Genomic DNA, 24549 nt, shown 5'->3' with positions numbered 1-24549 from the left:
CAATTCTTTTACACATTCTATTTAACTTTTGTGGTAGTCTGTAGTGGGATGATAAGCTAGGTATTAGCCATTCTATCACAACCAAAAGGGAAAGTTCCTCATGACCATGGATTTAAAGTAAAATTACTAAGTATGGCTGTATTTCCTTCTCTCTAGCCATGGTTGCAGGTGTGGAGCAACGTAGAAATTTTGCTAAGAAATAGTGATGACATGAGAGAAAGGGTAAGACAAATGTAAATACAAGGGAATAATTATGCTTCTTGACCATGGAATTTAAGGAACAGAGTGGTTTCACAAAGGGGAGGCGAGAGGCAGGACAAAATGTCAGAATCAATGGATTAAAGATCCTCGTATTACCAAGAAACTGCCAGGGTTGGGGTAGAGTCAGCTGGGGAGCTGGGAGGGGTGGTCAGGGAGCGGATGCATGACCCTGAGGTTCTGAGAGGCCTGCAGTGACGGTAACGTGAAGGGGAAGACTGGGAAAGGCAGAGCAGAGGACAAGATCACAGAGGAGCAGAATGCAGACAGGAGACCAGAGTGCTGGAAAAATCATGGGTATATCTATTAAGATGACCATGAATTAAGACAGGAATAGAATCAAGAGGGCAATGGTGACTCATTATTTGGTACGAAGAACTTAAATAGCAAAAAACAAGGAAAAGTCAGTGATAAACTCTGATGGCATCAGAGGAGGAACATGCTAGATAATATGGAAAAACGATAAGATCAGCATAACAGTTTTTCCTGAATTTTGGATTTTAAATTTTCATTCTCTTCAACTATTAGGATACTTCAGTAGAAAAGTTGGAGAAGTAACAGAGTAAAAGAATATTTAATTGTAGCTGAATTCTAAGTGAGCTAAAATATGCCCTTCCCCCCAGAAGCTATATAATCTCTCACTTTTATGAAGAAAACATTTTTTTTTTTGGTAGAGACAGAGTTTCACTTTATGGCCCTCGGTAGAGTGCCGTGGCCTCACACAGCTCACAGCAACCTCCAACTCCTGGGCTTAGGCGATTCTCTTGCCTCAGCCTCCCGAGTAGCTGGGACTACAGGCGCCCGCCGCAACGCCCGGCTATTGTTTGGTTGCAGTTTGGCCAGGGCCGGGTTTGAACCCGCCACCCTCGGTATATGGGGCTGGTGCCTTACTGACTGAGCCACAGGCACCACCCGAAGAAAACATTTTTATTTTTCCTCTTTATTAATGACAGATATAATTCTTAAAGTTATTAATAATTTATAAATATGCTTCGTTAGAATAAATAAAGAAAAAATCTGAAAATAGTCTATTGAGTAAAACAGGGCAAATTGCACACTATTTTAAATTGCACACGAACTTTATTGGCACCCTGTATATATTTAGAAAAATACACCAGTCACACCACTAGAAATTACTTTCAGAGGAGAGATGACCCAGGACTACTTTGATAGGGGCAGCAGCAGAGATGAACTAGAATATTCAAGCCATGCTTATTATCTGAGAGAATAGTACAGAGAAAATACCCTATAGGAAAATGTCCCATGGGAGAAAGCTGAGGTGAATACAGGGCACGCCTCACATGCTCACCCTATCAAGAACTGTGACTCTCATTGGCTGCTATCTGTCTAATGCTACAGTAAAGAGAAGGGGTGGAGAGGTGGAAAGAGAAGAAATAAAGACCTTTTTACCCCCCTTACAAGTCTGCTCCTAATAAACTCCTGATAAAGTCACTAATGGGATCACCAAGAGCTAGTGAAATGCAAGCTTACCTGGATATGGCACTCTGCCCTTTGTTACCAGTTCTGTTTGTAGAATTCCAAATGACCACACATCAGACTTTATTGTAAATCGACCATACAGGGCAGCCTCAGGAGCTGTCCATTTGATTGGAAATTTTGCACCTAAAGCAACATTGACAATATCAAGTTAGTTGTTTAAAAAAATCTACTGTATTAACATAGCACAAGCAAAACTAGTATTTTGTCAATATCCATACTGTATGTGTCATCAGTGTCAAATTATTTATTTATTTTTTTTGTAGAGACAGAGTCTCACTGTACCGCCCTTGGGTAGAGTGCCATGGCGTCACACGGCTCACAGCAACCTCTAACTCTTGGGCTTACGCGATTCTCTTGCCTCAGCCTCCCGAGCAGCTGGGACTACAGGTGCCCGCCACAATACCCAGCTATTTTTTTGTTGCAGTTTGGCCGGGGCTGGGTTTGAACCCGGCAGCCTCGGCATATGGGGCCGGCGCCCTACTCACTTAGCCACAGGCACTGTCCCAGTGTCAAATTCTTAACACAGAAAAAAATTTGTTAATTTTTTTTTTTTTTGACAGATTTTCACTATGTCATCCTCGAATGCCGTGCATCACAGCTCACAGCAACCTCCAACTCTTGGCTTAAGTAATTCTCTTGCCTCAGCCTCCCAAGTAGCTGGAACTATAGGCACTGGCCACAATGCCCAGCTACTTTCTGGTTGCAGTTGTCATTGTTGATTGTTGTGTAATAGGCCTAGCCTGGGCTCAAACCCGCCCTAGTCACTGAGCTGCAGGCACCGAGCCAGGACCCGTAACTTTTAAGAGTAATCCACCATCTAATAGCTATAGTAACTATTGGTGGATGAAGGTATAGTCTACTGGGGTCTGACATCTGCTGATTTTCGTCCATAATCTTCTTTTCTATTTTATAACATCTTTCAGGAAAGTTTTATTGTACCATTATTTTTATTTTTTGCAGTTTTTGGCTGGGGCTGAGTTTGAACCTGCCACCTCCAGCATATGGGGCCAGCACCCTACCCCTTTGAGCCACAGGGGCTGCCCTGTACCATTATTTTTAAAAGCCCATGATAGGGCGGCGCCTGTGGCTCAGCGGGTAAGGCGCCGATCCCATATGCCGGAGGTGGCGGGTTCAAATCCAGCCCCGGCCAAATTAAAAAAAAAAAAAAAAAAGCCCATGATAATTTACTCAAATTATTTAGTGTATGCCTTTTATGTATAAGGCATTATGCTAATCTTTAATGGCACACAGGCACAGGATTTGTGAAGTTTATACAATTATACTGGAAATAAGATTGTATGTGTCTTACATACAGATAATTACATATAGATATGTGTCTACAAAAAATAGAAAAATTAGCTGGGTGTGGTGGCATACAACGGTAGTCCCAGTTACTAGGGAAGCTGAAACAGGAAGGTCCCTTGAGTCCAGGAGTTTGAGGTTGCAGTGAGCTATGATAGCACCTAAATTAAGGACTAAAGAATGATTTTGGGTTTTTATAGGTAAAGATTAGAAAGATAACCTAGCTGGAGGTAATCTCACAAAGGTATGGTGGATGAGAAAAAAAGCACTGTGTCTAAAGCGGGGTTTCTCAACCTTGGCACCATTGACATTTTGGTCCTAATTGTATGGTGTCCAGCCTGTATGATCTGGCACTGTAGGACGATTAGTGGTACGCCTGACCTAGATGCCAGCAGTAGCCCCTGAACTGTGACAACCTAAAATGGCTGACATTGCAGATGTCCCCTGGGGAAGAGTGGCATATAGGATAACATCACCCCTAATTAAGTATACTCTGGTTTAAGACAACAGTTCAATAGTTCATAAAGTTTGTTATGAGAGGAATTAAAAAAACGTTTGTTGGCACATCAAAGTAAGTGTACAGAGGCTCTAACTTCCTATGTTTATGATGCAAAGAATACTAGTCTAGTCTTCCTTGAAGGAAATAAGCCAAAGTTGTATTTAAGAAGGCTGAGTAAGAAAAACATATAACATTAGGTTACATGCACTTTTTTTTTTTCTTCTTCTAAAGACAGGGTCTTGCTCTGTTGCCCAGGTTGGAATGCAGTGGCATAATCACAGCTCACTGTAACCTTCAACTCCTGGCTCAAGTGATCCTCCTGCCTTAGCCTCTCGAATGGCTAGGATTATAGGTGAGCACCACCACACCCAGCTTACATACACATACAGTATCCATGAAGTTCACGTGCAATTTACTATGTTAAACTATTTTGAATTGCACACGAACTTTATGTCCACCCTGTATAAATATATTTGGTAGATGCAAGGTCATTTTGCCCAAACTGGTCTTTGAACTTCTTGCTCAGGCTCCCAAAGCACAGGAATTATAGGAATGAACCACTATGCTGGGCCACAGCATTTATGCAAAAAGAATTTTACCTTGTCTTGCTGTGTATTCATTGTCTTCAATTAATCTTGCTAACCCAAAATCTGCTATTTTGCATACAAGATTTTCTCCTACAAGAATATTAGCAGCCCGAAGATCTCGGTGAATATAGTTCATTCTTTCAATATATGCCATACCATCAGCAATCTTAGAAAGGAAAAGAAACCCAAAATATATGATACAAAGGAAAACAGAGAAAACCATTTTGGCTTATGTTTAATCAGATCACTTAAAACCATGTATCTCAAAAGGAGATGATTATAACAGGGCATAGTCTAGGAAGTAATGGGAAAAATAAAAAAAACAAAAGTAAGCTAAATTTAGATTTTAAAAATCTGGTACTACTCTTAAGATAAAGATTTTTAATCCCATGGTATATCCAGTCACTATTAGCAGCATGACATTCTTGTGTCAGTGGTTAGAAGATAAATTACAGGGTTATTAGTGCCTCTGGACATAAGCCCATCAAGATCTGTATCAAACACAAGCTATGTATCTTATGGTATTAACCATATAGTAGAGGTTGGCGAACTCCAGTGACATTTGGCTTGCAGCTTGTTTTTGTATGGCCTGAGAACTTAAACTAGTTTTTACATTTTTTAAATGTTGTAAAAGAAGAAGATGGAAGAAAAGTATGAGAGGTTTTATGTGGCTTACCAAGCCTAAAACATTTACGTGATTCTTTACAAAAAAAAAGAAGAAGAAAAAAAAGTTTGCCAACCCCTGCTACCATAGTGTTTTAGAGCCTTGAACTCAGGAATACAAACCAGGCCCTGTATATGCCTGTCACACACATAGCTTCTCAATATAAAATTCCTCTGAATTGCCATATTCTGTGGACATTTGGATGCCCACTGAGAAGTTAAGAGTTCTGAAACCAGCATGTCAACCAAAGCCAACAAATTCTTAGAACACCTGCCACATATCTGGATAAAAACTGTATACTTAAAATAGAAGTTGAAAGAGTTAAAAAGTCCCATTTTAAACTATATAGTGCCATCTTAATTCTTGTTTTGGACTACATTAAGTAAAAAAATGCATCATACACTTTAGATTACTAATATTTTCTTTGGAATAGCATCTATCCATTTTAATTTTCTTAAAATTTATCTTTTAAGAAATAAATACATACAGATTTTATATTTATGGAAGCAAGGTCACATGATATAGGATGGCACTGGGCTGGGAGTTATATAGCTGGTTCTAATATTGGTTCTAGCAAGTTGTGTGAATTTTAGATACATGTGGTCTTCAGATACTACAATATTGTTAACCTCAGGAGCTCACATCAGAGTATCTCTAATGTTCCTTCAATTTCTAAAAATTTCATTATTTCACTGTATAAACTATAATATTCCACTAGGATCATTCTTTTCATTTATACTTTCAATTCAAATTGATACATGAATATATACAAGTACCTGAGCAGCCATATCGACCAGTTGTGGAAGCTTCAAATACTTTCCATCTCCTTCCTTAAGGAAATCTAATAAGCTCCCTGTAAGAGACAGAAAGATATTCATGGCATATCTTACATTAAGAATGAAACAAATACTCTTCCATCCCATATCACAAAATAAAATTTCTTAGCTTTTCATTTTTTTATTCTTTTTTTTTTTTGCAGTTTTGGAATTTCTGAGTAATAATGATCTTGATTCTAGAAGAGGTCCCGAAACTAAAATTTTGAAAACTCCTCCTGATAACATATGAAAAAGGGGGAAATGCATGAACTAAACCAGATGAGAGAGCATTCTTTCCTTGCTTTGATCAATATCCCAATTTTGATTCAAAAAGTAGTATTAAATACTTACATATTTTGAAAGTCACTCTGAATCAAGATGTCAGACAACTAGGACTATCTTGGGGTGGTTAAAACTAAATATAGGCAGCTACATGAGTTGCTGTGGACATGCTGCCCTGACCAGCTTCTCTCAATTTTAACAGAATATATCACTGAACACCAAAATACTACGAAACAAAAAGACTAGAAAGGGAATCGAATTGCTGCTTCTCTATTATTGTTTCAAAGCTTACTGTGTACTTGAATTTAATCAAGAGAGAACATCAGACAAACCCAAATTAAGGCACATTATATATAAAACATAAAACTAGACTGTTCTCTTAAAAAATAACAATACTGTTAAGAACAAAGAAAGGCTGTGGAAGCTCCAGATTAAAGAGGAAATGGAGAAGAAATAAAGAGAAATGACAACTAAATGCAATGCAAGGCTATGGATGGGATCAGGGAAGTGTAGTTGGCAGACTGGTCAAGTGACAGGGAAATTGAATTCCAGGTGGAAGAAATAACATGAACAAAATCATGGAAACAGGGCAGTAAGATCGGGCCAGAACAGTGGGTGTATGGTGGAGTACATGAGGCAGTGAGTTTGGACAGATTACAGTGGGTCAACTGCTAAGTAACGGAAACTGAAGTGAGTTTTCGAACTAGAAAGGACTTCTGTTATCTTGTATTCTAAATTTCGCACCTGTGAATAATCCTACCCAGTGATCTGACAATACAGAATTTTACCATGTTCTCCCAACTAAATAATTCTTGAAATCAATATTAAAAGCTAAATGGCTAAACAGACCATTAGCTTCTTACCTCTATTACTTTTGTTTTTTTGTTTTGTTTTTAAATTAAAAGACAGAGTCTCTTTCTGTTTCCCGGACTGGAGTACAGTGGCATGACCATAGCCCACAGCAACCATCCAACTCCTGGGCTCAAGGCCTCCTGACTAGCTAGGACTATAGGTACATGCCACCATGCCCAGCTAACTTATTTTATTTTTTTGTAGCAACAGTCTTATTACATTGCCAGGCTGGTCTTAAACTCCTGACCTCAAGAAATCCCCTCACTGTGGCCTCCCAAGGTCCTGGGGTTACAGGCATAAGCCACTCTGGCTTCTACATTATATTTCTTATATTACTAGTATCTTGACTAAAACATTCTGTTTTTACCTTCCTCTTCTAGTTCATTCAATGTACTTTTTTGACATGGGATTATCTGGTAGCTGTTGCAGTAGAAATTCTTTCCAAAAAGTATTTTGGGGCTTTAGATATGTTCTGGCTACCAATTAATAGGCTGTGTCAATTCTTAGCTTATGGTTTCAGTCCCTTTTGAGGGGGAAAAAAAAATTCTCTTACAGCAGATGTTTAGCTTGTAGTTGTCCCTGTCACCACTACAGGGAACTACATCATTGGTCAAGATAGACTATGGGAGAGAGTTATATAATCAGGGACTTTCAGTGACTTTAACTAGACTCCTGATCCAAACAGAGAGTTAAAAAAAAGTGGATCAAATTCATAACGGGTGAAAAATCAGGCCTACACACCGGTTTCGTGACTTACTGGTTCTTCTAAAGCATCATCTGCACAGAGACGCAGAGGGAAGAGGCAGGTGTCGTGGCTCACACCTATAACCCTGGGACTTTGGGAGGCTAAGAGGGGAAGGCTGCTGCTTGAGGCCAGGGGTTCAAGACTAGCCTGAGCAACATAGTTAGACCCTACTTCTATAAAAAATAAAAATTAGCTGGGCATGGTGGCTAATTTTGTGGTCCCAGCTACTTGGGAGGCTAAGGCAGGAGGTCCCAGCTACTTGGGAGGATCATTCCAGCACAGGAGCTTGAGGTTGCAGTGTGTCATGATGGAGCCACTGTACTTTAGCCTAGGTGACAAATCAAGACCCTGTCTCAAAAGAGAAAGAGTGAGGGACAGGCAGGGAAGAAGTGGGGAGGAGAGAGAGAGATAGAAAGGAAGGAAGGAAAAAAGGAAAAAAGAAAGAGAAATTACAGAACATCACCCTCCACCTTCTCTTCTCATTATCTTCTTGCCATAACTAACCCTGTCACCGAGGGGTGGAGTCTTACAGTCTGGAGTCTGGGAGAATGGAGAGATTATAACTCACAGCAGTAAGGGGAAAAAGCTCCTAGAGAAGTTCTAAGTATGAGGATCATGTTTATACTAAAATGAGATAAAGCTAATCTATTTTTACTTTATTTCTTTGCTTTAGTACTACAGATAGTACTATTATCTTTCTATTATTTTAATTCAATTTGTATAAACACCTTTTTTTCTATATTTCACTTTCCTAGCTATTTTATTTCCTTTAGTCAAACCTACTTTCAAAATAAATTCAGCCTGCTTAATTTTCCTTTTAAACTATATTCTATTTTCTAGAATAACTATAACTGATTATTAACTATTCCATTAAACAAATGTTAGATATCTTTTCAAATGTCCGCATAAAAAATCTTGAATTAAGCTGGGCATGGTGGCTCATAGCTGTAATCCTAGCACTCTGGGAGGCCAAGGCGGGTGGACTGTTTGAGCTCAGGAGTTCAAGAACAGCCTGAGCAAGAGCAAGTCCTTATCTCCAAAAGATAGCCAGGTGTTGTGGTGGGCGCCTGTAGTCCCAGCTACTTGGGAGGCTAAGGCAGAGGGTTTGAGCCCAAGAGGTTGATGTTGCTGTGAGCTATAATGCCACAGTGCTCTACAGAGGGCAACAAAGTGAGACAGACTGTGTCAAAAAGAAAGAAAAAAAAACTTAAATTAGAAAACAATTTATAATGAAAGCCTATATGCAGAAAACAGAAATGAAGGTTTGTCTTTAAAAAAATTTATCAACATGAATACCTTTTGAGGTACTAATATACACATACCTTTTGACATAAATTCAGTGACAATGTATATTGGCTCTTCAGAAACAACAGCATATAGTGGAACAAGTTTATCATGTCTTAATTTTTTCATTATTTGAGCTTCTTGAAGAAAAGCTTCTGGCATCATTGTACCTGGCTTTAGTGTTTTGATTGCTACTTTTGTTGTCCCATTCCATGTTCCTAAAAAAGACATGTTTTACTATTTTAATTTATATTTTAAGGGATTTTAGACCAAAATCCAGTGACTAGTAGTTACCTCAAATATTTAAACACTGTATCATAAATTGTGGCACTTTAATCTATGGCTAAACAGAAGTTCAGGCATCTTACCCATCCATACTTCACCAAAACATCCTTGTCCTAGTTTAACCTCTAGCCGTAAAGATTCTCGAGGAATTTCCCAAGCATCCTTTGCTAGACCTTGAGTCTGAGGTTTCACAGTTGGACACACAGTCGTTAATTTGTGACATAATCCATCAGCATGTTCTAGATAAATGAATAAAACTATACTGTGAAAATCAATTACTTACAAAAATTAAAAACCATAAGTTTATCCATCTTTTTTTTTTTTTTGAGACAGAATTTCACTGTTGCCCTCAGTAGAGTGTCATGGCGTCACAGCTCACAGCAAGCTCAAACTCTTGGGCTCAAGCGATTATTATTTTTTTTTTTTTAGAGATCGGGTGTATCAATGTTTTAAAAAGTTAATTGCACGTGGTGGCTCAATGCCTGTAATCCTAGCACTCTGGGAGGCGAAGGCAGGTGGACTGCTTGAGCTCAGCCTGAGCGAAAGCAAGACATCGCCTCTAGTAAAAACAGAAAAACTAGCTGGGCATTGTGGTAGGCACCTATAGTCCCAGCTACTCAGCAGGCTGAGGAAAGAGGATCCCTTGAGCCTAAGAGTTTGAGATTGCTGTAAGCTATTATGCCACTATTATGCCACAGCACTCTACCCAGTGCAACAGACTAAGACTGTCTCAAAAATAAACAAATAAATAAATAATGAATTGCAGAAAAACAAAAACATGATGTCCTATCACTTTTACTCTAAAAACAAACACAAAAAGAGAATTGTGTATAAGAAGCAAAACAAAGTACATGTAACTTTACAATACAATTTAAAGTTATGATTTAATACTTACATTCCAGTTATTGTGCTAATTTAGCACTTTACAAATATCTCATATAAATGAAGCTTGGAAAACCTATACAACTTTCCCAAGGTCTCACAGTTAATAAGTGATGGAGATGGGATTCAACCCCAAGACTGTTGGTCTCCTAAATTCTACACCACTGGGCTTTATGTATTCCCCAAATGAATGCTGTTATTAACTGTTACATTAACAACAACTAATCTGGTAAGAGGCATACCAAAAATCCAGAAAAAAGTTCACATAGGAGACTGGTTTTTAAATAAGGGAGACACAAAGGCTGGTAACCCCAGATTCATGATGACTTGACTTGTGGATCCTTGCTTATATAATCTTTCTTATTGTAAATGAGACACATTCCGTTCCATTCTAAGTAACTACATAAATTCACATTCTAACAAAGGCAATTACAAGAGACACTACTGCTTGATGGCATGTTTCATCAATGTGAAGATTGCTGGCTGCAATAAGACTCAGTTTGCAGCTAGCTGTCACTGAAGAAGAAATCACCATGGAGACTTCCCTCCCTTATTAATCATTTAAAGACTTACAGATTCATTCATATATCGAATTGGTAATGAAAATTTTTGAGATAAAAGGCTAATATTAAATACTTTTCAGAGGTCCTTGAAAGACAAGAATATTGGCTCAGCGCCCTTAACACAGTGGTTACGGCGCCAGCCACATACACCAAGGGTGGCAGGTTTCAACCTGGCCTGGGCCAGCTAAACAACAGCTAACCAACTGCAACAAAAAAATAGCCAGGTGTTTGGCAGGCACGTGGTCCCAGCTACTTGGGAGGCTGAGGCAAGAGAATCACTTAAGCCCAAGAGTTTGAGGTTGCTATGAGCTGTGACACCATAGCACTCTATTGAGGGTGACACAGTGAGATTATCTAAAAAAAAAAAAGAAAAGAAAAGAAAAAAGAAAAAGACAAGAATAACTGTAGTTGCTATAAGTTAATTTCCAGAATAAGGAATTGTATTTTCAGACCAAATTTCACATTTGGCAATCTCAGGTGATTCAGCCTATGCAGGCAAAGGAAATCCAAAAAAAAAAAAAAAAAAAAAAAATCTGACATAGCTTTATATGTTAGGTATTTAGTTTTACCAATATAGTAAGTGCTCATAAATAAAATATTTGCTTTTGCAGTGATTTATTTTCATAATCTATTTTGGTATTTATATGTTAGGAAATGGAAATTTAATGTAAACACTATACTACTGAGAAAAGGACTCAAATAATGATAGTCTGATTACGGCATACTATGCAAGTGATAGGAGTTACAAGACTTTAGGCAGGGACTGGGAAATGAGCACTGAGAAGAAGGGGGAGGGATTCTTTAGGGTGACCTTTGTCCTCATAAAATACAACATGAGGAAGTAATTTTTACCTCTGAAATATTCACCTACCTGTATAGTGTTTCACTAATTTTTGCAGAGTTTCAAATTGTGCTCTGGTTGTGATATAGTATCCGCCATTGTCAAGTTTTCTAATTTTGTAGTGTTTTACATTGTCACCTCTTACTTCATCCCAATCACGAATGGAAAGGGAATAAGCACCTAGGAGAGAACATGGATACAAATTGACTATAGCTTTCTTAAAATAATGACAATACATTTTTATCATTATTGTTATATGAATATAACAATATTCATACCTTTAGTAGTTTCACTCTCTCTTACTAAGAAAATACCTCGTTGATTACCAGGATTCAGAAGTAATCTTTCAGCATCTTTCCTTCCCATTTTGCCAAAATACCATCTAGAAAAAAATTAAGTGTTTTGAACTGAAAATACTGAGCAGAAAAATTATACCCAAGTATCAATAAAAATGGAGTGGCCCAGGGCGATGAGAAAGAACAGCTATAGAACACAGCTTAAACTATAGTAAAACATAATTATTCTTATTAAATAGGAATATTGCAACTATCACTGCTAGAATGTATTCTCATAGTATTTCCACGTACGGACTACTCAATGTGACTCTCGAAGTTCTACTTGGCAGTCACAGGAACAGTGAATGAAGAAGGAAAGGCATTCAAATAACAGAGGGATCCTTTCTGTCAGTGACAAATGGAAATATTAAGACTATAATAGCAAGAACAGAAGTGGTTCTTTAGTAACATTGTGATCATCTGTATTCAGTAAGATCCAAGTACACCATATCCAAACTATTAGAAACTCTTAAATTCGTGTGGATATGCTTAATAAAGTTTTGTGAATAAAAATGACAAGTCTCTGTTAGGGAAGAGCTCACAGAATACTGGAGAAGACAAGAAAGTAACAAGCACCATACTAGAACAGTTACTGAGACAAATTATTTGTCATTAATAAAAGCAAATGAATATTGATAGAGCACCTCCTTACTATGTGCAAGACACTGTGTTAAGTGATGTGCTATAACAATGAAATGGCATTTATGGATCCCAGATAAACTGGTTTAACCTGAAAGAAATATGTCATTGAAAGTAAACCTTGACTTTCTAAAAGTTCTAAAAACAGAAACTCCCATATTCCCCATGAGGAGGGTACCTGTTGACATTTTGTTTTGTCATTCTCCGTCTCTCTCTCTCTCTCTCTCTCTATATATATATACGTGTGTTCATGTATATTTTTTCTTGAACTGATTAAGTTGCAAACAAGCTGAATTAACACACCAAATACTTCAGTGTGTACTTTTTTTTGTTTTGTTTTGAGACAGAGTCTCATTATGTCATCCTTAGTAGAGTGCCCTGGTGTCACAGCTCACAGCAACCTCAAACTCTTGGGCTTAAGTGATTCTCTTGCCTCAGCCTCCCAAGTAGCTGGAACTACAGGTGCCTGCCACTATGCCTGGCTATTTTGTTGCTGTTGTTGTAGCTGTCATTATTGTTTAGCAGGCCCAGGCTGGGTTTGAACCCACCAGCCCTGGTGTATGTAGCCAGTGCCCTAACCACTGACTCAAGTGTGTATTTAAAAGACAAAGTGTGTATTAAATACAAGCCCAGTGTGTATTTAAAACACAAAGATACTCTCATATATAAGCACAATGCAAGTGCCTAAATAGAGAAGTTAATGCTGATACAATACTACTAACTGAAGGTAAATTTTTGTTTTTTTTTTTTGGAGACAGAGCCTCAAGCTGTTGCCCTGGGTAGAGTGTCATGACATCACAGCTCACAGCAACCTCCAGCTCCTGGGCTTAAGTGATTCTCTTCCCTCGGCCTCCAAGTAGCTGGGACTACAGGTGCCCGCCACAACACCCGGCTATTTTTTGGTTATTAGTTGTCATTGTTGTTTGGCAGGCCTGGGCTGGATTTGAACCCGCCAGCTCTGGTGCATGTGGCTGGCGCCTTAGCCACTGGAACTAGAGGTGCCGAGCCCAAAAGTAAATTTTTGAAGTGAAAGTCTGCAAAATATCAAAAGGGTTAACTTTTTTTTTTTTTTTGAGTAGAAAAATAATGGAGGGAGACTAGGCATAAGGCAGAATGATTGATGCAGATTCGTTTATGATTCTACTCTAAGTGGATACTATGACATTAATTATTAATTTTAAAGTAACATCTATTAATATGATATATTAGCTGTATTAAGACTGGTATGTAATTCTATGTGTATAAATTTGTGGCTAAGTAGAATGTGCATTAGAGCATTTTTAAAATCAAAAGAATTAATAAAATATGAAGTAGTGACATACTCTTCTGCCTGAATGGAATCTGCAGGCGCTACATAATTGCTAGGGATATAACCATTCCTTCCTGTAGCAATTGATCTTGCTTCCCACCAGTCTCCTTCCCTGCAACACATAAAACAAAAATCACCACAAGGTAGACTACTGCCCAAGCTATGATATATTGCAGTGTTGTCTTGTACCTGAAGTAGACAAGAGATACTACTTCCATTTTTATTTATGCATTCATTTGATCAATAATTAAACTCAAAGCACAATACATATTATAAAATGGGTTACACGAATTAAGAGAATAAGACTAACAAAAACACAAGTGTATACTTCTGCCCCAAACCCTCCGAAACCAAAATACTACATAACTTAATTTTAGTTATAGGAACTTCTTTTTACAGAATTCTTTCAACCTAAGACAATAAACTGTACTGAATAAAGCAACTTGGGAGGTAAATCAAAGTATTCAGTTTTGATTCAATGTTTTCTTTTTTAATAGCTTTACTGAGATATAATTCGCATAACATAATAGTTCCCAATTTAAGATGTACAATTTAGTGGTTTTTAATATATTCAGAGTTCAACATTACACAATCATTGTCACAGTTTTAGACTATTTAGAATATTTTTAATCACCCCTTAAAAGAAACCCTGTACCTGTTAGTGTCACTCCTCATTCCCTTCTCCCTCCCATCCCCACTACTGTCAACTGTTAATCTGCTTTCTTTCTCTGAGTATGTCTGCTGTGGGCATTTCATGTAACTGGAATTATACAGTATATGGTCTTTTGTGACTGGTTTCCTTTACTTCACATACTTTTGTCAAAGTTCATCTATGTTGTAGCATGGACCACTAGTTCATTCTTCTTTTTCTTGCCATGTGCTTTTCTTTTTAACAGTACATAAAATTATAACATTCTTTCTTAGGCATTTTAGGGGGGGAAAAAAAAAATCACAATGCCCTGGCACTCAGGTAGCCAAACAAGTAACAACAAAATTAAAAGGTGAGTTTCTAGAATTACGGATATTCATAAAAATGTTATCCATAAATAGCCCAATAAGCTAAAATTACAGTTAAGAACATGAGAACTATATGTGATTTATAATATATAAGCATTAACTTTTCCAAAATTATGTGAAAAGAAAAAATATTACCACACAGAAAATATGAAAATATATACATTAAAAAAAAAAAAATATATATATATATATGATTCACTACAAAAATTTATGTTTTGCTTTACTGAAGGTAAGTACTAAAAATTTACTGGCTAAATTGAGATTTTGTAAGTGCTTGAGGTGAATTTGCTCTCTAGAAAAATCCTTTGGTAATTTAAATATTTAGAAACTCACACACTTGGTTTGTGCTTTCTTAGTCCATAAGTACTTTCAGATATACAAACTTAAAACTTTCTATTTGGTTCTGCTAAGAATGCCCTGATTCATTCAAACATTTTGTGAATACCTATTAAGTGAAAGACTTTACTGTAGGCTGTGCTAGAAACAAAGGACTTAAAAGATGATCCTTGATCTCAGGGACCTCAAGGACCTCACAGTCTAGAGCTGGACTATGCAACTTCATTGCTACTAACACTTTGGGCTTCATAATTCTTTGTTGTGGGGGACCGCCGTGCGCACTGCAGGATGTCTACCAGTATCTCTGGCCTCTACCCACTAGGTGACACAGCAGTATCCCAACTGTGACAATCCAACATGTTTCCAGACATTGGCCAAATGTCCTCCAAATAGTTTTGCCCCAGGCTGAGAAACACTGATCTAAAAGAATGGCAAGCAAGTGACAAATTATAACTCAAAATTTGTTAAGAGCTTGGAGTGAGCTTTGTACAAGGTGCTATGTGAAGACTTGAGGGAGACACTCGATCTAGGAGGCAATGATGGGGACTGGGCCAGACAGGAAGGAAGAACTGTAAGGAAAGGCATCCTTAAGAAACAACATGAACTATGTTTTGAAGGATGGGTATGGTTAGCCAGCTGAAGGATAGAAATGATGAGATGGGAAGTCATATTTCAGAAAAAAGAAAATAGTACGTATGAAGGCCTGGGAGTATAAGAAACTGCAGCATACTCAGAAAACTACAAGTAATTCAGTTTGGCTGGGTGGTAGAGTGAGAGAGGTTTGGAGAAGCACACAGTAAATTCTCAATGAATGATGGCTATTATTATCATTGTTTTCCTTTTATCTTGATGGCAACTGGTAGCTACTGAAGGATTTTAAAGCACAGAGACATGACCATACTTTATATTCTGAAACAATAACTGGTAGCAGATGGGCATAGGATGGAAGGAAACCTAACTAGAAGCAAAGAGACCATAAACATGCTCTGAGAAGTTACAAAGTGGTCACTCTGCTTGCTAATAAAATTATGGATCTGTTTTTTATAACAAGCATCATATTTTCCGTGTGGATCACTGGATGACAAAAAGTCTATAATTACATGAGAAAAAAGCAAATTAATGTGCTCAAGTTTGGGAGTACAGGGTTCCTTACCCAACCTTTTCCCTTCTTTTTTAAAGAAGTAAGATCTTCAAATCATCTGGTACATAGATAAATAGGAAAACAGAATTCTCTTTATAAAGTATTTTTTAAAGTAATACACAGAGAGAGCCAAAAAATTTATACACATTTTAAGAGATATTATCTACATGCTACTTTTTGAAGTTGAATTGAAGGTACCATTACTGGTCAAGTGTACCCAGACAAGCTATGCACACTCATTTTACCTGCAATTCACACACTTTTTGGGAATGATCAATTCCCACATCCAACAAGATCTTAAAACGTATATATATTTTTGGTCCCCTCATACTCACACATATCCCTTCAATAACTTTTCATTCTTTAAAATTCTACTGTTTATCATAGAACCACAGCAACCCAATTTACAGAAGTAACAACTCTGGCAATAGCAGTAGTAGGATGCTACATGTCCAGAGACGCCAAAGGCACCGCAAAACCTCGTGGGCAGAGATCCACACCCCACCCCTCTCATCTCTGGATCATTAGCTACATCAGTGGTTTCAGTATAAAGACCTCATTTCCGTCAGTATTTTTCCCTCACAAAATAGTCTCAACACTTACGTGTTGTTAATAATTTGAAATCTTTCACCCTTCTTAAATGAAAGGTCTTCTGTAGTTCTAGCTTCATAATCATATAAGGCCACAAATATAGTAACACCACCTATCAGAGGAAAAAAAGACCAAGGTAAATTACACAGATAAATTAACAAAAAAGAAATAGAACTATTGCCAGCAAAAAAAAAAAAAAAAAAAGGCCGTTTAGCAAGAGGGAGGGGAAAGGAGGGGGGAGGGGAGGGGGCGATCGGTGGGAGGAGGAAGGCCATTCAGTGAGATCTGGTCTAAGGTGCACAATGCAAGGGTATATTTCAAAATAAGAGTAATTATAAATGTCTTACCACAAAAAAGTGAGGCGATGGTTATGTTAATCAGTTTGACTTAAGCTGTCATATTATGTATCAAACCATCACATTATACTCCATAAATGTATACAGTTAAGATTTTAATAAAAAATTACATTAAAAAAATAAAAATCAGATGTTAAAACAAAGAAAGTTAAAAAAAAAAAAAGCCACATTGCCTCCTACCTAACTCTTCAATCCTGTATCATACAATTCTTCCCTCTCTCTACACTGGCTTCCCCATGAATCTTCAAAGCTTCCAAGTCCATTTGTACCTCCTGAACTCTGCATTCATTATTCCCTCTCTCTAGAAAGCTCTTTTCCTAACGCTGCACATAGTCAGGTCATTCTCATTAATTAAATCTCAGCTCAGATAATTTCTTCTTGAGGTAGTTTTCCCCGATCAACTACAGAGCTTTCTCCAGTTATTCTACCCTGTTTCCCCGAAAATAAGACAGTGTCTTATTTGAATAATGAATGCAGAGTTCAGGAGGTACAAATGGACTTGGAAGCTTTGAAGATTCATGGGGAAGCCAGTGTAGAGAGAGGGAAGAATTGTATGATACAGGATTGAAGAGTTAATTCTCTTATTAATGAGAATAAGACAGTGTCTTATTTTAAGGTGTGCTCCCAAAGATGCGCTAGGTCTTATTTTCAGGGGATGTCTTATCTTTCCTGTGAGTAGGTCTTATTTTCGGAGGAAGTCTTATTTTCGGGGAAACGGGGTAGTTAGTTCCTCTATAGCAGCGGTTCTCACCCTGTGGGTCGCGACTCCTTTGTAACATTGAAAACACATCCTGCATATCAGATATTTACACTACGATTCATAACAGTAACAAAATTACAGTTACGAAGTAGCAAAGAAAATAATTTTATGGTTGGGGGTCACCAGAACATGAGGAACTATATTAAAGGGTCACGGCATTAGGAAGGTTGAGAACCACTGCTTCATAGCTTTTAAGAACCATTCATCATTCTGTTCAGTTGTTTACTCACTAATTACTGTCTAAACCTCATTATAATGTAAGCAATGGCCAGAAACTGTTTCTGTTTGTCTTGCTCACCTTTCTATACACAAATACTTCATATTTGTTAATAAATGAACATCCCTGAACAGAGTATTTTCTATGTGTAAATTGTTTAGATAACATAGGTGTTTAAGTATCAACATTTATTTTAACCATTTTGGATTACTATGTTCCCTAAACATAATCTGGAAAATAATTTAAACTTTTGCTGGTGACTGAGAAATGCCATTTCGATCATCTGTTACTGAAGTATTTAGAGTTATGGGACTAGAATTAAGATTGTAATCGACTCTGATATCTATAAACCCCCAAATGAAATCTAAATGAACCAGTATATGGCGGTCCTCTGGCCACTGCTCTGAGTCCAGAGATGAGCAGACTGAAGAGACAATGTATAGTCCATGCTTGTAGAAGAGATTTCTCTTCTGCCCCCAATGACTGGTAATAAGGACACAAGGTGCTCAATCCGACGCCAGCAGCTGTTTTGCTAAACTTAAGGATAGAGCGAACACCCCAAGAGCTGCAGTAGAGGCCTAAAAGAAACCCGAGTCCTGATGACATCGTGCAAGTGCTCTGTCACAGAATCCTCAGCTAACGGCAGCCACCTTTCTATGCAGCTGTATTTTGTTACTTCAATGAAAAAGCATTCTGGTATGGGGCACTTTACAAAAGAGCTCATTTTCTCTTTTATGAAAGTTTTTCAATCTACTTTTTTAAAGCATTCTGCCTCCATGAAAAGTCATCTAAGATTTCTTGCTGTTTGCTGAATGGACACAATGATATAAAAAATGGAGGTCAGGAAGAATGCGTTAAATCAGAGCTCTCCCACTTACTATCTATGACTCTGGGGAAAAAAAAAATCACAACTTCTGAGCCTCAGAATTTTTCTTCTTAAAATCAGTAGTATCTGACAGAAACATTGTATTATCATTACTATATTGTCACTTAATTAACATTTACTACGTAACTACTTTAATACTGCATAGCATTTTACAATCCTGAGAAGTTGGAAAATTCTTTAGAGAAGATTATATATATATATATATTTTTTTTTTGTGGTTTTTGGCCGGGGCTGGGTTTGAACCCGCCACCTCCGGCATATGGGACTGGCGCCCTACTCCTTGAGCCACAGGCGCCGCCCAAGATTATATGTTTTTAATATTTATATTCCCAGTGCCTGCTACACATTAGGGCTCAATAATTACGTGAATAATGTGTTAATGATATAATACAATACACAATCACCACCTGATTATCACCAAATGTCCCAGAACCATGCCAATATATACAGTAAGACTTTCATTTTTATGTTGGAAACTTTAATTTTCAAATGTAACTATTTGAAAAGTCTTCCACTAAAATGTTTTTTGCAGCAAACTGCTAAGTATGTATTATCCAAAATTATGTTCTCAGACAGACATCTATCCATTTAAATCTCACCTGTTAAAACTGCAGGATATGAACTTGGCACCACGGAAAATGAGGAAGATGCTCCTCCAAAAGGTGTCACCCCTGAGGATCCTCCAAATGGCGTTATGGAAAGACTGCTAAAATTAACTGATGTCCCCTTTGCTGCAGGTTCTGCTCCATAATGGCTGACACTTGTACTGACAGGTTCTGGAGGGTTTTCAGTTCTATACTTAATGGCTGGAGTTTTGTTTTCTTTACTTTTAATGCAGCCCATTATCAAATCTACAGAAGAAAAAATTCAAAAGTTGACTTTAAACAAGGCATGCCCCATCCCTGAAAGGTAACGTTAACAAAACAACAAAATTAGATAGCCGAAAATGAAGTTTTTTCCCCTCATTAATCTTTATCACAGTTTTGCCAAAGCCCTACTCCAATCACATCATTCTCCAACTCAATCACTTTAGTGGTTCAAAGATAACTGACTACTTTATGCTGGGAAGACGGGGGGCTCTGATGCCAGAGAGGCCTAAATTTGAATCCTGGTTTCCTAAGCAGTGGAGTGATTTCGGGTATGTTGCTTAATCTCCCTATATCCCAGTTACTTGAAAAAGTATCACTTACCTCTTAAGGCTTACTACGAGGATTAATTTAACTTTACGTCAAGTTCTAAACAATGTGGCATATAGTGGGTACTAGCAAACACTGTTGTATTCTTTCCATCTATATCAGCACCATGCAACAGAAATAGAATCTAAGTCACAACTGTAAGCCACATCAATATTTTAATTTTCTGATTTTTTCATGTAGCCATATTAAAGAAGTACAAAGAAATAAGTAAAATTTAATGTTATTTAACCAATATACCTAAAATATAATTATTTCAACATGTAATCAATATAAAATTTTTTCATGAAATGGTTTGTATTTTTCGTACTAAGTCTTAGAAATCCAGTATGTATCTTCTTGTAGCACACCCCAGTTTGGACTAGCTACCTTTCAAGGGCTCAGTGGCTGTATGTAGCTAGTGGCTTCCATATAGGACAAAGATTTACACCTCTTCCCTTCCCTATTGATAGATACTCCTCCCCCCAATGCTTATCAAATTTCAGTCCAATCTATCTTTCTAACTTTTCCAACTTTATTTCCTATTTTCTCATATTTAAGCATATATAATCCTGTTTCTCTAATACATATGCCCTGTGTTTTTCCTGTTTGGGGTACTCCCTCCTAAAACTGTTTCTGTATATAATACTCTTCCTATATCTCTACCTGCTAAAACCCTGTCCATGCACTGATGGTCATTATGAATATTACTTTTCCATTCAGGCTTTCTCTATAATTGGTAAAATTGTACTTCTGGGGAGATTTTTGCATGATATTCTCACATTATTCCATTTTGAATTTTTTTTTTTTAGGTGATTCTCTTGTCACAGCCTCCGAGTAGCTGGGACTATAGGTGCCCATTATAACACCCGGCTATTTTTTGGTTGCAGTTTGGCTAGGGCCTGGTTTGAACCCGCTACCCTAAGTGTATGGGGCCGGTGCCCTACTCATTGAGCCACAAGGCAGCCGAGTTCATTCCATTTTGTATACTACTCTTTGCTTACTGGCCGAAGCCTCAACCCACCTTCAAATCAATGGCACTAAATACTTTCAAAGTAAGAGTTGTGCTTTACTCACCTCTCACCCACTATATTGTCTACCAATGGGACCTGGTTAGAGGTGGTTTACTACTATCACGACATCTGCATTATTCTATTCACTTCCTATGGAAGCACTACTGTAGATCTAATTAATTCACTTACTTTTAAAGGTCAATCTTATTTGTACAGTTTTCCCCTTCCTATGACATTCAAAAGGAAGTGATGACTGCCTCACAGATTCTAAAAGACTGAACATTTATTATTTCAGCTATTTAATATTAAAATGTAGATACAAATATTTAAAAGTATCTGTATGGAAAATATATAGCCTTTCTTCTTTGCCACTAGCTCTAAACAACACAGCATACCAACTATTTACATTGTATTAAGTATTATAAGTAATTCAGAGATGATGTAAAGTATACAGGAAGATGTGCATAGGTTATAGACAAATACTATGCCATTTTATATCAGGGACTTGAACGTATGGGGATTTTGGTATCTAGGAGGTCCTGGACTCAATCTCCCACAGATACTGTGAGATGACTATATAATGAAAATAATGTGAGGTGGTTGGACACAGTGGCTCATGCCTGAAATTCCAGCAAATTTTGGGAGGCTTAGGTGGAGCATTTCTGGACCACAGGAGTTCAACACCTCCCTAGGCTACAAAATATAAGAAAAATTATCCAGGTGTGGTGGTGTATACCTATAGTCCCAGCTACTCAGGAGGCTGAGGGGGGAGAGATGCTTGAGTCCAGGAAATCGAGGCTGCAATCCAGGCTGGGTGACAGAGTGAGACCCCAGCTCTAGAAATGAACGAATGAATGAATGAATAAATAAAAATACTGTGAAGAATTTTAAAGATAAACATATAAAAGGGAAGTGATTCTAAAAGTATCACAAAAACTAAAGGTAAGTCATTTCATAATCTAGATTTGGAAACAAGTCTTTAAAGTGTAGTGTTACAATACAAACTTTAAAGGAAAAGATAGATATGATCATGTATCTTTCATTTGGGAGTAGGATGGGTACCAAAGTTTAAATGAAGCTAAACATAAAACATCTTTGTACTTGCTTGTGTTCCTTTTTGCTCTCTCAATATACACAGAAATGTACACATGTAAATTTTGATTAACATTCTTAATGCAGACAACTCTTACATATGAAAAGAAAAAGACCCCAGAGGAAAATCTATCAAGAGGCAATTCACAAAAGAAATAAGATAGGCCAGTTAATATGTGAAAATGCATCCAACCTTCCTAGTCTTCTAATAAGTGCAAATTAAAAGATACCTTTTTTGATTATCAGATTGGAAAATTTTGACTTAATTTTCAAGACTTACAGGGGAATTTAACTATCCATATATATGTACAAAATGTGTTAAATTACAAAAATAAAATCAGTAGGAGGAATTTGCAAAACCATCAACATCCAAAGCCTAGATATTAAGGAAATATTACTGTTATTAGGTTATTATTTATAGAATGTCCAATTTCCTTAAGTACTAAGTTTGACAGCTGACATAGCTGACATTTCACTTTAATACTTCTTGTTTTAATTTTTATTGTGAAGGTTATCAATCCCCTTTCAAACATATGTTTTGGCTTGTGATTATCTTTCAAAACTTTTTTAGAGCAATTCTGTGAAATCAGGTATAAGTAAAAAGTTCATGTTATTTTCAAATATGAGTTCCATCATGGACTCAAGGCAGTGTAGACAGCATGAAGTATCAGCGAAGTTTGGGAAGGATGGGGCCAATGAACACACAGTTCATCAATGGGTTGAGAAGTTCCATTCAGGTGATTTTTAATCTTGAAAATGAGCCACAATGGCAACCTAAGACCAAGGTGGGTAATGATGAGCTGACAGCTACAGTGGAAGCAAATCCATCTCAAATTACGCATGAATTGGCAGCAAGATTTGACATTAACTATTCCAACAATATTGGGCCATTTGAAACAAATTGGCAAGGTAAAGAAGCTGGGCAGACAGATTTCAAATGAATTAAACAAGCAACAGAAGAGAAACTGCCTTGAAGCTTGCTTTTCTTTGCTGTCACAACATAAAGGTGAGCCATTTCTATACTGTATTGTTACCTGTGATGAAAAAAGGATTCTTTTTGACAATCCGCCAGCATTTGGCACTATGACTGGATAAAGATGAAATGCTAAAACACACTCTAAAACCAAGTATTTATCAAAAAAGCTAATGGTCTGTTTAGTGGTCCAGCACTGGTATCATCCACCACAGCTTCGTGAAACCTGGTCAATTGATCACAGAGGATGTCTACTCCAACCAGGAGATGAGAATGCTTGCAATTAAGCAGCCAAGAGTGGTTAACAGAGACAGGCCAATCCTCTTATAACGTTTGAACCACGTTGCACAAGTAACACTGCTCCAACTACATACAGAAGCTGAAATTGGAAACTCTGTCATCCACTTGTACTCACCAGACCTCACCACCTGACTACCACTTGTTCCAGGCTTTGGATCACTTCTTGCAAGAAAAAAATAATCAATTCTCACAAGCTGTGGAAAACACCTCTCGCAATTTCAACATCACTCACTCTCCAGGCTTCTTCGCTGCTGGCATAAACAAGCTACCACTAAGATGGCAAAACCGTGTCAATAGTTTGGTCACATGCTTTGATTAATCCTGCTGGTTCTTTGAGATACAATAAACTGAACTTTTGATTCAAAATCGGACATTTTATTTTTAATGACCTAATACATAAATTAGATTCCGAAAGAGTAAAATTTATAAGAAAAAGCCAGCAACTATTGTAATTTATTTTAAATTTGATAGCAGACCAACTGTGAAATACCATGTTAATTCACAACAGATATTCCTGTATTTACCCACCCACCTATTTCCATTCTCAGCTTCATTCCTCATCCTCACCTGCTATACCGAGTAACCTCGCTGCAACACTCCTAACTTCAAGAGTCACACCTTTTTGCCTCATCCTATCAAGTCTTCCATGGCTATGCTTAACCTGTCCTCCAGCTTCTTTTTCTTAATTCAGAGTCTTTGGTCCAACCCCTCACATCCACCCTCTTACCCTTTCCAACAGCTTCACTGTTTTCAGTACAGTTTCACTAGCTCCCGAGTATCAATGCCTAGGAGCCACCACTGCTACCCATCTCATTTAGAAACATAATACTTATTGTCAGTAAACTCCAGGTGCAACATGAGTTAAAGGGATTTTTACATGTTGTATTTTTTAAAGATTTATATGGGAAAGGCTCTTCCAAATTGCAAGCTACTGATTTACAGACATGTACTTATTAACAATGTATAACAGACACTATAAAAGGAGCTGGGGATGATAAGAATGGTCTCTTTAAAAAGTCACAAATAAGTGTAAAAAACAAATACAGTATTATA

General features: G+C 37.4%; 1 protein-coding gene across 7 annotated transcripts in view; it reads right to left on the bottom strand.

The window, feature by feature from the left end:
- Nucleotides 1-24549, bottom strand: part of YES1 (YES proto-oncogene 1, Src family tyrosine kinase) — a 74565-nt gene that overhangs the window by 5571 nt on the left and 44445 nt on the right. For all 7 annotated transcript variants that reach the window (XM_053571145.1, XM_053571146.1, XM_053571148.1 and 4 more), the window contains 10 exons: nucleotides 19546-19797; nucleotides 16740-16839; nucleotides 13656-13754; nucleotides 11638-11741; nucleotides 11390-11539; nucleotides 9157-9312; nucleotides 8827-9006; nucleotides 5587-5663; nucleotides 4159-4312; nucleotides 1750-1881 (listed from right to left, as the gene is read on the bottom strand). In XM_053571145.1, coding sequence (XP_053427120.1) covers nucleotides 1750-1881; nucleotides 4159-4312; nucleotides 5587-5663; nucleotides 8827-9006; nucleotides 9157-9312; nucleotides 11390-11539; nucleotides 11638-11741; nucleotides 13656-13754; nucleotides 16740-16839; nucleotides 19546-19789 — 1396 coding nt within the window. In that variant the 5' untranslated portion in view covers nucleotides 19790-19797. The remainder of the gene's footprint in view (nucleotides 1-1749; nucleotides 1882-4158; nucleotides 4313-5586; nucleotides 5664-8826; nucleotides 9007-9156; nucleotides 9313-11389; nucleotides 11540-11637; nucleotides 11742-13655; nucleotides 13755-16739; nucleotides 16840-19545; nucleotides 19798-24549) is intronic.

Source organism: Nycticebus coucang, chromosome 19 (genome assembly GCF_027406575.1).
Source record: "Nycticebus coucang isolate mNycCou1 chromosome 19, mNycCou1.pri, whole genome shotgun sequence".
In the NCBI taxonomy this organism is placed as follows: domain Eukaryota; kingdom Metazoa; phylum Chordata; class Mammalia; order Primates; family Lorisidae; genus Nycticebus; species Nycticebus coucang.
Note: the sequence above shows the minus strand (reverse complement) of the source record. Positions and strands in the feature narration are given on the sequence as shown.